This window comes from Sarcophilus harrisii, chromosome 5 (genome assembly GCF_902635505.1).
Source record: "Sarcophilus harrisii chromosome 5, mSarHar1.11, whole genome shotgun sequence".
Classification (NCBI taxonomy): Eukaryota; Metazoa; Chordata; class Mammalia; order Dasyuromorphia; family Dasyuridae; genus Sarcophilus; species Sarcophilus harrisii.
Window position 1 is genome coordinate 266,720,125 of NC_045430.1, and position 18,168 is coordinate 266,738,292.

General features: G+C 39.2%; 1 protein-coding gene across 1 annotated transcript in view; it reads right to left on the reverse strand.

The window, feature by feature from the left end:
* Nucleotides 1-750: 750 nt before the first annotated feature.
* GADL1 (glutamate decarboxylase like 1) overlaps nucleotides 751-18,168 on the reverse strand; it is a 206,190-nt gene continuing 188,772 nt past the window's right edge. Inside the window, exon 15 of the mRNA XM_031940417.1 lies at nucleotides 751-3,948. Within this exon, the coding sequence (XP_031796277.1) occupies nucleotides 3,775-3,948 (174 nt within the window). The 3' untranslated portion in view covers nucleotides 751-3,774. The remainder of the gene's footprint in view (nucleotides 3,949-18,168) is intronic.

Below are 18,168 nucleotides of genomic sequence, written 5' to 3' on the forward strand. Positions count from 1 at the left end.
AAATGACTAGTCAGGCACTGTGCAAAGTGCTGGGGATACAAAAAGGGACAAAAGACAGTTCCTGTCTTTAAGGACTTACAATCCATTGAGGAGAATAATATACAAACAAATTTTTACAAAGGAAGTTCTATACTGGATAAACAGGAATTAATTTACAGAGGGCAGTGCTACAATGAAGAGACATTGGGAAAGGCTTCCTGTAGAAGAAAGAGTTTTAGTGGAGACTTAAACAAAGCCAAGGAAGTCAGTAGTCAGCTTGGAGGGAGGAAAGTGCTCCAGGCATGGGGAATAACCAGTGAAAATGCCCAGAGCCCAGAAATGGAAGGTCTTGTCTGGAAAAGTCAGGAGGCCCATGTCATTGGATCAAAGAGTTCATGTAGGAGAATATGATGTAAGAAATTAGAAAATTGGGACTAGATTACAAAGGTAAACTTTGAATGCCAAAAAGGCTCCTGGGGGCCATAGAAAGCCATTAGAATTTATGGAGTTTACTGGGAGGGGGGGATAGGGAAGAAATAACATGCTCAGCTTTTAGGAATTTTAGTGGTGGCAAAGAATTGGAAAATGAGTAGATGTTCATCAATTGAGAAATGGCTCAATACACTGGCTGAATAAGTTATGGTAGATGAATGTAATGGAATATTGTTTTTCTATAAGGATGAACAGGTTGATTTCAGGCTTTAGTGGCTGAATTGAGGATGAATTAGGATGGGTGAGGCTTGAGACAGGCAGATCCTCCCAGAACAAGAGAGTTCAAGTCCTCAATTTTACAGAGGAAGCAACTGATTATAATGCTAAAGAGGTAGCAGAATTGGAACAAGAATTCAGCTTTATTGACAAGCAGGTCAGCTCATGACAACCCAAAAAAAAAGACAAACACATATTTTGTTTCTCTTGTTTAATTTTATTCAAATCAACTACAAGACAAGAAGTCTCATGTCTCTACTGCTAAAATGGCAGCCTAGTCCATGGGGGATGTTATGGTATATAAATGCTAAAATTTAGTAAACAGTAGATGACAGAAAAAAAAAAAAGTCAGATGAAAAATTTATGCTCTAATATTCATTTTGCATCATGAGGATGCAAATGTCGATTTACAGGAATATTATGTGCAGACTTAAAAAAAAAAAACCTCTTGTTCATGTTGTTGTTTAAATGAAAACAAATACAAACCATGTCATCATCCCATAGCTAGTAAGCATCTATCAAAATTTAGAGGCATGTTGGTAAACGTATCTTAACCATTCTGACATAATGGAAACATAAGACAGAAACAAGATGCTAAAATGAAAAATAGTAATGTTAAATATAAAAGAGAAATTCTTGATATCGGTTGTTGGATTTTCAAAGCCTACAATGATAGTACAGACTGTTTTGGATAACGCTGTCCTATCAACAATCTTATGAATACATTTTCAACTAAACCCCACTAAAAAGTCATAAATCCTATGTGTCAATCTGTCTGGCCATCCATCCATCCATAGCCTAGTTCCTAAGTAACATCATTTCACCTTACATTGTGTTTTGAAAAGAATCAATTAGTGTTAGATGGAGTATGTCTACTTAATTTTTGTCTTAAGGGAAAGAAACAGATTAGGTAAAATGCTAATACTTTTACCCCTTTCAATTCTTAAGCTTTTGGGGCAATATAACCCAGATCTATAAAAAATGGGAACACAATTCCAATACAGCCAATCTACCTAGAAGAGAGCTATAGTATGGCTTAGTATGACAAACTATGTATCTAAAGGGCCTAATTCTGTTCAGTCCTTTATCAAGGAAAATTCATAGAGAAAGCTAGAATTAGGCTTATAGATGGGATCAAGATTTTCCACTCCCAGGAACGACTGTGAAGGCATTTTAGTCTTTTGGTGAAGAGCTCCTGTTTTTATTTTTATCTATTATCTTCTGCCCACAATAAATTACTGGTATTTTGGAGCTCGTAAATGGGAATGTTGTACAACACTGGACATGTCAATTGAAGGCATTAAAGCACTTCATTTAGAGACAATTTTCAGTACTTGAGATGTGAAAGAGAAAAGAATGCATTGGTCATTGCTATCTTGATGAACAAACTAGGCACAAACAAGAAAACTTCTGCTTTCAGCTTCTCAGCTACTCACAGCATGGGAAAATGAATAATAAATAATATATGACCACATTGTTTAGTTTGCTCTTTAGCCTTCATAAAAACACACAACGATTATTTCAAAGCAAACTGACCACCAAAAGAAGAGAAAGTTGGAAGATAACAATTCACAGAACTCCTAAAACAAAAGGACTTTTTTTTTGCTAAGGATAATTTGCTAAAATGGCAGGATCTTCCAAAAGGATCATGTATCAATAGAATAAAAGCTCTTTGAGGTCAAAAACTAATTTTTTAATATTTTTGTTCCCAGCGCTTAGCACAGTGCCTAACATATAATAAGCACTTAATAAATCCTTGTTAAAAGGATGGATGGAATCCTTGTAGAGCTGTGTTATCCATAAATGGTGGCAACAAAACCAACCTCTGTGAATATGTGATAAGGAACAGTCTTGGGGATTAATGAAAATCTGTTATTGCCTTCCTTCTAGTGGCTTCAAGATATTTGATAGTCATTTAATTTCATGACCAAGGTTTTAACTTTTGAGACTTAAGTTAGGTCTAGCCTCTTGTTCCTATCCAAAGCGGTATCAGTGTGAAAAAAGGGCTGGGATTGGGTAAAACCCCAGATGTGACATTTACCCTCTCCAAACCTCTGTTTCTTCATTTGTAAAATCGATATAATATTTGCACTACCAATCTCAAAGTGCTTTATAAGCATTAAAACATGATATCAATGTGAATTAACGATTTTGTTTCTTAAGTGGCCCTCACCCTCTCAGGAGAGGAAGATGAACATTGTCTCATTGGTTCCTTTGTTTTATGGTGTAGAAGTAGATTCATATGGCTGGATTAAGCCAAAGCAAAATAATAGGATTTAGAGCAAAATAAGAATGTGGTCCAAGAAGACAAGGATGAAAGAACATTTCTGGGGTTGTTAATCTTTGATAGAAAAAAAAATCCAATAATAATATATGGCCTACTAAGTAATTTGAAAGTTTTTTTTTTTTTTTAATCCATAGGGAGATTAGATCAGTACCATGTTGAATTCCAATAATTTGCACAATCAGTCCATATAAAAAGATCTCTCTTTCACATAAACCTCTTTCATCATTCCTCTTTTAAAAAAAAAAAATAGCTTTAACATGCTTCTAGGGCCACCAAAGATCTAGGTGAGAGCTATCTATAAGGAGTCTATTTTTAGAGGAACCGGAGCAAGCTCAAACTCCCGGCTGGACAATGCCCAGCTTGTCTCTCATCTACTCCAAAGCTCCTCTAAACTGTTAAGTGTGAATCATTGATGATTATGAGGCATAAGAATCAAAATTCCTACATTTAGGAGTTCCTTGAATCCTTTAAAGAGGGGATGGCTGCTTAATACCCAGGAAGCTTGCTTTCCTCCACCCTCTGAGAATACTCCTCCCAGACAACCTTCCTAAAGAAGGTGTCCAAATCACAAGAGCAGCACTGATGCTATTTTCATTCTTCTGTTGCTCTTGCTTTTCTAGACTTTGGAGGTTTTTGAGGCACTTTTAAGATGTACTCTAAGCAATTCGATTTTAAAGTTACTACAGCATTTCCTAATGAGCATCTGAAGAACAACACATCTATAATAAGGCCCCAGATGTTCTTCATTGGGAAACTTCTGCTCAGTGCGATTTGTGCTCTGGGGCCTTTCTGAGCAATGGCTACATGTCTCTACCTAGGAGGTCAATCTCATCGAGGAGGAAGTCCATGTCCTCACGGCTCACTTGGGGGCTGATCACTACTTGACGGAAGAAGTTAACTCTTCCCTGATGTGGCTGGTAGCCCAGCATCACGCTTCCCTTCTTCATCATCCTCTCTTTGATGGCAGGGGCAACCTGAAAGTAGCAAAAAGGAAGAAAACAATAAAGCAAACGTTAAAGCTAGAAACTTCTAATCGTTTTGGAATACCTATCCTGGGTAGACCACTGTCCTCCCATGTTTTCTGCACTAGAAAGAAAGGAAGGAAGGAAGGAAGGAAGGAAGGAAAAAAGAAAGAAAGAAAGAAAGGAAGGAAGGAAGAAAGAAAGAAAGAAAGAAAGAAAGAAAAGAAAGGAAAGAAAGGAAAGAAAGAAAGGAAGGAAGGAAGGATGGAAGGAAGGAAGGAAGGAAGGAAGGAAGGAAGGAAGGAAGGAAGGAAGGAAGGAAGACATAATTTTTACTTTTGAGTGGCTTCTCTTAAACCCACAGAATCACACTTTGGAAAGAATCTTTTTTTTTTCCCTGAGGCAATTGGAATTAAGTGACTTGCCCAGGGTCACACAGCTAGGAAATGTTAAGTGTCTGAGATCACATTTGAACTCAGGTCCTCCTGACTTCAGGACTATTGCTCTATCCACTGTGCCATCTAGCTACCCTTAAAAGGAATCTTTTAAATAAGTATCAGGTCATATATTTATTTTTAAAAGCCACTTTCATAAATTTAAGGTAGAGATGATGATAATTCCTATGAAAACAATCCAGAAGTTTTAGGAGAGTCAACATGAGCCAACAGAATGAAATGAAAGGGGGAGACATTAAAGTTAATCTCAAACTACACTTAGAGGTATGGTGTCCAGGAGAGGATCAGTGATACTCTGTGTTGTTGACCTCAATTGGACCATTGTTTTCCATTCTAGGTGCCACATTTTAGGAAGGACATTGACAAATGTCAGTGACATGTCCAGAGCAGGAAGAGCTGGATGATAAAAAGAAAAAAGGTATAAGATCACAACATATTAGGATCAGTCAAAGAATGGGAGTTGTTTAGCCTGGAGAAGAATGAATTGGGAAGGAAACATATTTAACAGTGAGTTAGCATTCATATAGAACACAACAACAGACATGTCCTTTGACTACTGACATTAGACAAGGGGTAAAAAGAAAGGGAAGTTTTCTCACCAAAGATAATCACCGTAATCATGGACGTGATCTAGAACAGAATCTTACTTGAAGAGGAATAACCTGTTTATAATGGCGAAGTCTTCCAGGACTCGTGAATGAGATCTAAAACCACTCAAATGAGTTTGGTCTACTTATCTATCTGGGAAAAACCAATCGAATAAAAAATGGCTTGTCTGGATATTGATATGTAATTGGATAGAGTACCCACAATGATAAAATTACATTGAAGTTAAATGTGTGAATATATATATATATATATATATATGTACCTCCACACACATCCATATATATGTATGTATATATGCTGAGAATAAGCTTCCAAATTACTGACTAGAAGATATCCCCAGTTGGTAACTGAACCAAACAGTTACCATTTGAAACACGCTCCCTTGATCTATGTTAATTTATATCCTCCATAAAGCAAGAGATACCAACAATGAAAAATAGGGTTACAAAAAGTGAAAAGTGAAACAACCCAATTTCTTTGGCATTAATTTTTCTACCAGGCACCCACATGACAAAGGTCCCAGCAGTCAATTCCCAGGCCATTCATTCAGATACAAGTGTTTCATAGTGACATGATATTTTTAATAAATTACTGAGCCCTTCAAAGCTTGGAGCCCACGTCACTGTTATGGATGCTGTCTATATCCCTGGCTTACAGTCAGTTTTGCATTCTAAGCAGGCATGTTCTTGGCTTCAGCCTAATTTGTTTCTGCCTATTCCTGTTTGTCTTTTCCACGAGCTTACCTTTTCAGAAAATGTTGGATTTTTTTTTTTTTTACCTTATTCCAAGAACCTCAGAATTTTAATTACAGTCCACAATATGTCCGCACTATGAAATGAATTCATTATCATAATGAACAGTGTCAGTTATAATTTTTTCTTCTAAACAAAAAAAGGAAGATCTCATCTGAGAATTGAAACAAAAAAACAAAAGAGAGAAACAGAGATGGGGGAGGGAGGGAGGGAGAGAGAGAGAGAAAGAGAGAGAGAGAGAGAGAGGAAAAGAGGGAGAAGGAGAGAGAAAAAGAGACACAGAGAGAAAGACAGAGTAATAGAGATAGAGACAGAAACAGAGAAGTAGAGAGAGACAGAGACAGAGAGACAAAGAGGGAAGGAGGGAGTGTGGAAGGGAGCAAGGGAGAGAGACAGAGACAGAGAGACATAGATTCAGAGGCAGAGACAGAGAAACAGAGAAGAGAAAAAGAACAGGGAGAAGAAATAGAGAGAAAGAGAGTTAAAAGGATCATTGGAATTGGATGCTTCAGTAAAAGGGGACAGTATTATAGACAGATAGATGAATAGACAGCTAGAATATTTATTAAGCAATTATCACATGCAGGTAGTGTGCTAAGTACAAATACAAGCATACAAAGCAGGCTCCCCCCTCCAGTCTTTCCCATCATTCTCCATACAGCTTCCAAGATGATATTTGTAAAACCCTTGTCTGACCTGACCACTGCTGTGCTCAAAACATCCTTTCTACAAAGGAGTGATTTTCTTGTGCCGCTCCCCTGAGTTAGCACAGTGGATAGAAGGGGGGGGGGAGGGGGAAGGGGGGTTGCCAACAGGACATGAGTTCAAGTTTCCTCTGCCATTCACCATCTGTATAACCTCTGACAAGTCATTTTACCTGGTCTGGTATCAGTTTCCTTATTTATAAAAAAACAGGGTCAGCTCAGAGTACTTCTATGTTTACTTCGATATCTAAATGATAAAATTCTTTAGGCATTTGGAGTTTCATCCATGTGGATATTCCTATCAACATTCAGGAATCAACAATTTTGATCCTAGATCAAAATCTGGGATTCTGATTTTAGAACTGAGTAGTTTATCAACCACTCATGTGAACTTCAACAAGTCACATTCTCTCTGACCTTAGTTTCTTCACCTATAAAATGAAATTGTTAGATTAAGTAGCCTCCAGGTCTTTTTGAGTTCTACATCTATAAAACCCTGAAATCCTAAGCATCGTGTTGGTGTTTATTCAAATAAAACAACCTTCTATAGCTTGGTAGATCAACCCCATAAGCTGGTGGGTCCCCCCAAATACATCACATAGTGACCAATCTCGTGGTGACGACCCTCTTGAAACTGCTCTAGGCTGGTTCTCAGACAACATCAGTCCAATTTTGCATCTGACTGTAATGGGCTGAGGCTTGAGTTGATGCACTGAGGTCCCAAGCACGTGAGGCTAAATAGTAATTGGATTATACTCTATTAATATACATGCTTGGAGAAAGAATGGCCCCCGCCCACTTTCTGTGCAAGCCCTGATGTGTTGTATAGGAAATGACGATTTTGGTGGGTGGAGGCAGAGAGACAGGAAGAGAAGCTGGGAGAGATTTGGCCTGGGTTCTATGCTCCTAGCTGCTGGTCGTGTGGCTGCTGGCCTAGCTAGCTTCTTGACTCAGCTACACACATTGCTATTGTCCATTCTCTTCTACCTCCGATCTTTCTTCACTGAGAATAAAGATTGACGATTTTCCCCTAACCTGAATTCCTGACTCCGGCTGATTTTAAAATACGCGGTCTTCACATCTGACCTATACGCTTCTCAACTTGGTAGGATCAATCTACATGGTACTCAATAAGTGCAGAAACCTTTGAGAGCCTGTAAAACTCTTGAAAAATACAGTCCTATGAATATGTTAGAATTTGAACTTGGGTCTGGATAGAATCACTAATCCATCCTTGTCCTGGAAAGACAAGGGACTGCCCAGTGCCTTTTTTTTTTTTTTAACATACTTCAGGAAAGTGATCTCAATTCCTTTTATCCATTAATTTATTTAATGCAAATTCCCCCCACCCCTCAGTTATAAGCACCCTACTTAATATAGTGTCCCAGACTGAAGCTCTCACTAAATATCAGTTGAATTGCTATGGAGTTCTGAACACCATAGTCGGAGGTGGAAAGATTTTAATCTAATTGGAAAGATAAACAACACAAACAAATTAGAGATAGCAACACAGAATCTCAAAGGCCTTCTAGTCTAAGCTGATAAAGAATCCCCTTTGTAACCCAGTGAACAAGAGGGCATCTGTCTAAAGCCCACCAGGTTGGTGGAGGAACCCATTCCTCAGAGCATCATGATGGATGTTGGAAGAGATGCCCAACTGTAGATGAAACTGGAATTTACAGTCAAATATAGGAAATTTATAAATATGAGTGAACACATAGGTATGTGGGTGACGGATGCTGCTGAGAGAAGGCAATTATGAGGGTGGTCAAGTATAATTCAGTGAAGAAGGTGAAAAGTCAATGTCCTCTCAGTAACAATCGAATTCAATAAGCATTTTAAAATTTATTTTATTTTTAATTTATGAAATAAAACAAGCATTTCTGTAACACAGTATAATAAAAATGTTTGTATGTGAAACTTCCAATCTATTATGTACAACTTACTGTTCCTTTGAAATATATACTAAAGACTTAGTGTAAATTTCTTTTTTTTTCTTCCTTCCCTGCCTGCCCTGCCCTAGGGAAAGTTAACATTAAACACAAATATGGGGGGGGGGGGGGGGGGATGGTTAAAATCATTCTATACAAACTTCTATTTATCTGTCCTTGCTCTGGATGCAGATAGCATCTTACTTTATAGTTAATTTGGATATTTATATAGAGAAAATGATTTTTATTAAGCACCTGCTAGGGACAAGATAAGAGGTAGTCTTGCTCACTGAATAGAGTGCTGGCTTTGCAGTTAAGAAGTTTGAATCTTACTAATTGTGTAATTCTGAGCAAACTAATTTACATCTCTGGGTCTCGGTTTCCTCATCTATGAAGTGATAGGTTGGACTTGAAAGCACCTAAGGTCTTTTCACATTGTAAATCTAGGATTCGATCATCAGTATTGAAGGGAGTTTCCATATTGGGAAAAAACCTCCCTAAACTGATGGAAATCACAGGCAAAGTGAAAAAAAAAAAAAAACCCTAGATATTGGGGTGACAAGAAAATAAGAAAGTTTCTCCCCCCCCCAAGGTGTTTATAGGATGCACACTAGTGCCCATTTTTTTATGATCAGAAAAGGTATTGGATACGGCAAAATTTAGACCAATTAAAACATGAGAAAGTTGAATGTCTTTGTACTGGCCAATCACAAAAGATCATTACACGATAATAATTTAAAGAAAGTCAGAGGCTTTTGTGGCCATCTAGTCCACTCCGTATCCCCTGCCCCCAGTTCACAGATTAAGGAACTGAGTCTCAGATCAGCTCATGACAATCCAAACTCACAGTTAGTAAGTAGGGCTTCCCATTCAGAAAATATGAGGGCCAGCTCATGGGCAGGCAACTTGGGACATTTTTTTTTCCTCTAATTAAAATGTTTATTTTAGTTGACAACAGGATTAGATCACACTTGTACCAGATGCCGTATTCATACAAGGAAGGCATCTATATGTACAAACAAGATGCAGACCCCGGAATTCAGACCTCCACAGAGCATGTAGAGCCCGAGAAAGCAATTTGGCAGAAATGAGATTGCTTTTCCACCTCACCAATTACTCTACGCCTGGTTTTCCCTCATATTGTAAATCAAATTCTTCTTGTGTACTTCAAGGGACAGGTCCCCGCATTTTGAGGGGAGAAAGTTACTGAATCTCCATGGGATGGTTCAGTCTTCATCTCTGTATCTCCATCATTTTCTCCAAGGTTATAATTTGTAACAGTCAGGCTCTGACAATAACTGTGCTCCTGTGAAAAACATCCCGCCACCTCCCAAGGGAGTTCCACCTTATGTGCACAAAGTTTTATTGGACTTTTAAAGCTGCTTAATTCTGCAAAACAAAAAATAAATAAATAAATAAATAAAAGTCTCTTACTAAGTAAGAAAGAATCATTGACAATGAGTGAATGGCTCAGCAGTAACCTGACCAACTCAAGCTTTGGGGGTAAGACATCATTAAAATGGACATTGAAAAATATAAATAAGATAGACTTCTTTCCTCATGGGGTGGTTGGAAGAATCATATAGGACTGTGTATTAGATCTAGAGCTAGAAGGGATCTTTAGAAGATTTTCATGTCCAACCCCTCCATTTTATAGAAGAAGAAATTAAGACATAGAATTGAATTAAACATAGATTCTTGATCTAGAGTTAAAAGGGAACTTAGTGGGTCTCTCTGTGCAATATCCTCATTTTACAAATAAGAACTTCAGACCAACTGGCTTGCCCAAGCATTTACTTGAAGTCGTTAAGTGAAAAAAGTAGCATTTGAACCCATAGACTATCCAGTGCTTTTTCCATTGCTCCATCTTGCCTCCCAATGTCAGAGTTAGGATCTCATCCAGATTTCCTAACTTTAGGTCTCCTGACTTTTCCCATGATTCCATGGTACCTCCTTCTACAGCCTAGAAGAAGTATGGAAGTGAAGTCTCTATAGCCCATGATAGTTTATTCCCCTTATACTTATTTCTCACACACACCCCCTTCTCCTCAATGATCTGGGGATTCTGAGTTGGCTCCATTTTCCCATGAGGGTTTTAGGAGTATCTGATACTCCTAATTGAGATGATTCAACACTTCAAACCTTTGCCACCGTGCAAAAATCTGGTCAAAAATCATTTCAGCAAGTCAGTTTTAAATAGAATTTGGAATGGAATAAATACTAAGATGTCACAGAAAGAACTGTTAGTATAAAAACACACCCCCCCCCAAAAAAAAAAAAAAAATCTGTGATACATTCTATACAAGAACATCCAGAGCCTGGGGGAAATGGGACCAGGCTTAGAAAGAACATATGGCAGAGGGAAAACTCTCAGCTTGCGGGTGCTGGAAGCTACTTTCTAGGGGCACTCAGGAAATTCCCTTTAGGCACAATCTGTTTTCTTTGCTGAGAGTCCAACCTTTGGGCTCCTAATATACTCGGGACTGGGAATGACTCAATCAATTTTTGGCTCTCAATACACTTAACCTGACTGGGCAAGCACTACCAGTGATCCAGGGATAGAACAAGAATACTGAGGACAAAATGGAAGGTCCACTATCCTCTGAAACCTTTGAAGCTCCCAAGGTCCTCTTCCTGTCACTGGGAGAAGAGGGAAAGGAGACCAGGTCAAAGCCAAAGCCCAAGCCACTCCTTTCCCTCTCTGGAAGCAGATAGAAAGGCAAAGAAGGATTTTATGAAGCAGGTTTGAGGGGAGTGCATCTAGGCCTGGGGCACTCTGAGGTATGAAAGGTGGAACTGTCTGACTGATCGGCAGAGCCCATAAAGGAAGCAAGGGAAGGAATGGAGGAGAGACGAAAGGGGCTTTTAAACAGACGATGTCAAAATCAGTCCTGTGACTTAGGAAGCTGTTGGGGTATGGGGGGCAGTGTGCTCCCCTGATCTCTGCTTGTGGAGAAGTGGACTGTTTGAGCTTAGGGGTTCTGAGCTGCCGTGATGGCTAAAGTTGAATGGCTACACACACTATGGCACTGATATGGTGAAGTCTGGGAGTTGGGGACCATTGGTCTGCCCAAGAAGGATCAAATAGGCCTAGAAAAAAAGAGCTTTGAAGTGGGTCTCAGGGTGGTCACCACTTTCTAAGTGAGCTAAGGAGCTAAGGAGACCTAGTCTCAAAGGGAAAAAATAGGTTTTTTAGGGGATAGCTCTCAGGAGAACAGTTTGGAGAGTTCATATTGGGTAGTATTATATCGCACACAGAGTCCTGCACATAGTAGGAACTTAATGAAAATGTGAACAAATGATAATAAGTATCAAACACAGCCAGGCCTCTGCTTTAGCACTCAAGATAATTGTCAAGAAGAAGAAAGGAAAAGAAGGAGGAGAGACGGAAAGATGGAAGGAGAGACAGACAGACAGAGAGGAGGAGAGGGCGGAAAGGAAGGAGGGAGACATCCATGCTTTTCCTTTTAGAAACCCAAACCAGGCCCTAGTGATTTATCCGCTGTCTGCCCAAACTGGGTCATCAAACGGGCCAGTGTTTGCACTTTTGGACTTGCTAATGTTCCTATCGCCAAAACCTCTCAGAAAACCCAAACAAATTTTGCTTTTGTCTAGACTCTGTTCTGGGCCCACATCCCTAAACCACTAATGAATTTTTGTCCAAGAGGATGGCCTGCTTCTTCCTCTTGGGCTGCCTCTGCCCCTGTCCCTGAGCTGAGCACTAAAGACCCTCGGCAGGGAACCCAAGGCCCTGTGGATGCATCTCAGAGATGCTGGAACATCCCAAGGTGATTTGAACATGTTCTCTGTTACTATTTTGAAAGCAAAGTTCTGTTTGTTTATTTCCTTTTGAGTTTCAAGTCTTATGGAATTTAATTCCATTTCTCTGTCTTTTCTCCAAGCCCCAGGAGTTACCATAACAACAACAACAGCAGCACACTACACAGCCATGTATATGAAGAGACAGTATAGCTTAGTAAACAAAATGCCAGACAGAGTCAGAACAAGTTGAGGTCCAAGTCCCACATTTGGAGTTATCCTTAGCAAGTCTTTTGCCTGCATTTCAGTTGTTTTGTTCCAACTCTACCTCAGATAGCCTATTTTACTCTTTAAAGTGGCTATCATTCAAACAACTCTTCATCCCTCCCTTCCTCCCTCCCTTCTTCCTCCTCTTTTTTCTTTCTTTCTTTTCTTTCTTTCTTTCTCTCTCTCTCTCTTTCTTTCTTTATTTTCTTTTCTTTCTTCCTTCTTTCCTTCCTTCCTTCCTTTCTTCCTTCCTTCCTTCCTTCCTTTCTTCCTTCCTTCCTTTCTTTCTTTCTCTGTCCTCAACTTCATTCTTTCTGTGTCTACACCCAGCCTGTCTCCATCTCTTATCTACCCCCTCTTCTTTTCTCTGTCATTGTCTTTGTCATCCTTTTGCTGGCTCTCTCTACTCATACCTGAACCATCACAGGAGCTTGATGGAGGGATTACCCATTTTTCAAGTCTCTCCTCACTTCAGCCCATTCTCCATTCAGGTGTCAAAAGAATCATCCCAAAGCACAGACTCCACTGTGTGCCATCTTCTCTCTATCTCACTCTATAAACTTTTATAGCTACTTATCCTAGCCAAGACTCAAATCTTCTCTGGCTATTAAGTTCTTTCCTAACCTAGTTTCTTTCTACCTTTTCAGGGTCCTTTTTCCATATTTCCCTCCAAAATCCAGTAACTCTGATCTCTGTATTCCTTCTTGCACTCCATACTTTCTGTATTTCCCAAGTCTGTCTATTTTCACTATCTCCTGTGCCTGGAATATTCTCCCTCCTCATCTCCTCCTTGGGACTTCCCCAGCTTCCTTCAAAGCTCAGCTAGAAGTTCATATTCTACAAGAAGCTTTCCTGTGTGTTAGTGCTGTTAGTGCTAGCTAGTGTGTTAGTGTTAGTGTTAGTGCTCGCTGAAATTCTCTCCACTTTACCATTTGTACATGGCTGTTTGCATGGAGTCGCCTCTGTTAGAATGTAAGCTCCTTGAGGGCAGAGAATCTGTTTTTCTTTAGATCCTCACTTAGCACATAGTAAACATTTAATAAATACTTGTCAACTCACCGACTGAGGATTCAGAAAGGAATCAAGAAAGGAATGAGGATTTAAAAAAAGATCTAGAAAAAGTGTTATCTGGATTGAGGATCCAGAAAAGAATCTAAAAAGGAAGGGAAGATCCAGGAGGAAGGATCCAGAAAGAATCTAGAAAAGGGTAAGAATAGAAAAAGGGTACAAATAACATAGTATACGAGCATGTCTCTGTCTCTCTGCTTCTCTCTCTCTCTCTCTCTCTCTCTCTCTCTCTCTTTCAACAAGAGGTGCACATATAACTAGGATGTGATGAGGGACGATGAGCCCAATTCCTCCTGACTGGGGCCATCTTTCTTTCCATTTTGCTAGGCTATCAACCAACTAACAAGCATTTGTTAAGTCCCAATTATGGTAATAATAGACATTATATATATATATATATATATATATATATATATATAATAGACATATAATAGATAACTTAGGTATATAAAGATAAAAACGGGAAATAATTCCTATTCTGAAGTAATTTACATTTTAATGAAGAATACAAGTTCATATAGAAATGTATATACAGAAAAAACATACAGAGTCAATACAAATCATAGTAACTAAGATTTACATGGCACCTATTATATGCCAGACACTGTGCTGAGCACTACAAATATGATTTCATTTTATTCTTACAACAACCTTGGAAGTAAGTATCATTATTATCCCCATTTTACAGATGAGGTAACTGAGGCAACTAGGAGTAAAATAATTTGTATAGGATTATATAGCTTGTAAGTATCTGAGGCCAAATTAGAATTCAGATCTTCCTCACTATATAATTAATTGTGCTTACAAGGTAGATAGAGGAGATAGAAGCACAGGATATCTAGATAGTCTGGTTATCTACTATTTCTCCTCATTATGTTCCTTTATTTTTCAAAAGGGACAAAATAAGTATACTTTCTCTTTTCAAAATAAAAGAATTGATTTCTATCAAGAAAGAAATACTGAAAAAAATTCATTTTAAAGTTCTTATCTTCCAATAATTCATTCAGAAGACGGTGATGAATGAAACACAAAGCACCTTCAGAAAGCAATCCTATTTTTAAAATGCCTAATAATATAGAAAAAGAAATCCACCTTCAGACATTTGGAATGATTTTTCTACTGTCAATGACTTTTATGCCATTGACAGACTCAGTATGATGCTACATGGATTAATGTTCATAGTCATTCTCTGCTATATGTTGTTCACCAGTCCAGACCACAGCACAGGAATGAGACTGTGTTCATACTGACTAGATTAAAAGCAGTAGAGAGAGGCGGGAAGGAAGTGCAAATGAGTTTTTCTTTGCCCCCTTTTAAAAAGTAGATCTACAGACTTCATATCTACTTTGTGCCAATGGCAGAGAAGTGGTTTTCCTGGAAGTGATTAGTAACTTCAGTAAAAAGGGTTTTAATAATAGGATGGACCAATGATCCACTCACAACATTGAATGGAAAGCATGCTCTTAGAAAACAATAATTTTTTCAATATTGAATGCTCCAGGATAAGAATTGACTTCTGTTTCTCCCTTCTTTCTTTCCATTACATGGCAGGCTCTTCTCTCTCCCACAGCTGGATTTATCATTTATATCTCCTGAACGTTCTCTCTCTGTATCTTTCTATCTTTCTATCTCTGTGTGTGTGTGTCTCTGTCTCTCTCTGATTCTGTCTCTCTGTCTGTCTCTGTCTCTCTCTCTGTTTTTCTCTCTGCATGTCTTTCTCTATGTGTGTGTCTCTATTTGTCTGTCTCTGTGTTTCTCTCTCTGTTTTTCTCTCTTTCTGTATTGCTCTCTCTCTCTCTCTCTCTCAATCTCATGATTTCAACAAGAGGTCTCTCTCTCTCTCTCTCTCTCTCTCTCTCTCTCTCTCTCTCTCTCATGATTTCAACAAGAGGTGCATGTAACAAGTCTCAAGAAAACTGCTAGTCTGTAAGCCATGAAATCACATCCAGCTGTGGAACCATTTCTGGTTCTGAGAATCTGGAAAATGTGCAAAGCTATAGCAAGCCACGCCTTCCCAAGATGGAGATGTCTACCTAGTCTCCTTGGAGTACTTTTGAAAATGAAACACAGAAGAGTCCTAAAATGAAAAATCACCTCCTTGGCCAATGCCAAGGCATGGGGGGGGGGCGTAAACAATTTGGACTCCTCCAAAGCCTCCCCAACAGTCAGCATCACACTGAAGGTTTACAGAATAGAAACAAATGATAGGCATCTCAATAAACCAAATGATGCGGGCTATATATCCAAGACAACTGAAATGAGCACTCATAAAAATAAACCAAACTGAACCAAAAGCTTTAGCTTGTGAACCGGGAACAGTAAAAGCTTTACACACTCAATAAAGCAAAAACTTAATCCTCACTTGGATAGCAGGAAGTGGGGAAGTCACTAGTGTTGTCTCTGGAATAAAGAGAGATGCATCTTCCCAAGGACTGCCCAGAGCCAGAGAGAGAAGGGGCTCTTAGCAACTCCAGAGGCTCAGAAAATATTAGTCAAATCAATTCACGTTTAATTAAGTGCCTACTATGTGCCAGGCATTCTGTTCAGTGATGGGATACAACCAAGGGCAAAACAATCATCCTTGCTCTCAAGGAGTTTAAAGTCTAAGGAACTAGAAGAGAACTTGGTAAATGTGGAGTTCAACTTTTCTGAAATTAACTTACCTGGGAGACACTTGTAAGTTTAAAATTTGACAAAGATTTAAATAGTGCCTTCTGCATTTTAGGCATTAGGGGAAGCAAGCATAAAATACAATACTAGCCCACAGCCTCCAGCAGCCACCATTCTGTTGTCCATGTACACAAATAAATAAGCACAAAGCAATTTCAGAAGACACAGAACATTGGCGATTGAGGAGAGTGAACAGAAAAAGCAGGGAATCTTAGAGAATTAGAACCAGGTAAAAGACAGGAGGGAGAAGATTACAGGCATGGGGAATGTGTCATTTTTGCTGTTTCCCATGTCTAGAATGTTCTTCCCTTAAGGGAATTACAAAGAGGTCAGCCTAGTTTGAAATTAGGGGACCTAAGAGGAAGGATTCTGGGAAGGTGGCAGAGGAGATGGGTAAATTTCAAGCTCTCCCAATTTCCCCCACATACAGAACAAATTGGCACCTCAGGATGAAAATGGACTTGAAAAATCAAGACGACTTGGTGCAGAATAGGGGTCCTCCAGATATAATCTGAGAAGATCTGAAGAAAGACCCAGGCTGGGGATTAGCCAGTATGAAGTACAAAAACCTCCAGAATTGCTCTCAAGAAACATCAAGTGGGGGGCCTGGGGGCTAGCCAGGTGTGGCTGGAGCCTCAGCAGGAATCACAGAGACTTTCACCTTCCTGATTGTATGAGAAGTTGGGGTGTGAATCTAGAACAACTGCGGAAATCTCAGCTGATTAGGAATACCAAGCCCAGCTATGTTTCTGAGACATGGCCCTGGAGGAGAAGGAACCAGCACACCAGGAGTGCAGAGGTCATGGGGCAGGGATGCTGCTGGCTGTGGCCATTTGCAGAAGGGGAGAGCTCTTGGTTTAGGATTCCAAGCCAGAGGGGGAGAATTGAAGTGAAGCTAGAGGCACCATTACCCCACCCCACAATTAGAGGTACTTACACTAATTTTTCTTACTAGAAAAAAAAAGTGAATTGGGAAAGAAGAAAAAGCCCCACCATAGAAACTTACTATGGGAACAGGAAAGACAAAGGTTCATATTCAGAGAAGGAAACTGAAGTAAAAAAGTTTTTTCTCTATTTCTACTCATATGAAAAGATGCTCCAAGTCATTATTAATCACAGAAATGCAAATTAAGACAACTCTAAGATACCACTACACACCTGTCAGATTGGCTAAGATGACAGGAAAAAATAATGATGATTATTGGAGGGGATGCGGGAAAACTGGGACATTGATGCATTGTTGGTGGGGTTGTGAACGAATCCAACCATTCTGGAGAGTAGTTTGGAACTATGCTCAAAAAGTTATCAAACTGTGCATACCCTTTGATCCAGCAGTGTTACTACTGGGCTTATACCCCAAAGAGATCATAAAGAAGGGAAAGGGACCTGTATGTGCACAAATGTTTGTGGCAGTCCTCTTTGTAGTGGCTAGAAACTGGAAACTGAATGGATGCCCATCAGTTGGAGAATGGCTGAATAAATTGTGGTATATGAATATTATGAAATATTATTGTTCTGTAAGAAATGACCAACAGGATGATTTCAGAAAGACCCGGAGAGACTTACACGAACTGAGGCTGAGTGAAATGAGCAGGACCAGGAGATCATTATATACTTCAACAACAATACTATATGATGACCAGTTCTGATGGACCTGGCCATCCTCAGCAATGAGATCAACCAAATCATTTCTGAGATCAACCAAATCATTTCCAATGGAGCAGTAATGAACTGAACCAGCTACGCCCAGAGAAAGAACTCTGGGAGATGACTAAAAACCATTACATTGAATTCCCAATCCCTCTATTTATGCCCACCTGCATTTTTGATTTCCTTCACAAGCTAATTGTACAATATTTCAGAGTCTGATTCTTTTTGTACAGCAAAATAACGGTTTGGTCATGTATACTTATTGTGTATCTAATTTATATTTTAATATATTTAACATTTACTGGTCATCCTGCCATCTGGGGGAGGGAGTGGGGGGTAAGAGGTGAAAAATTGGAACAAGAGGTTT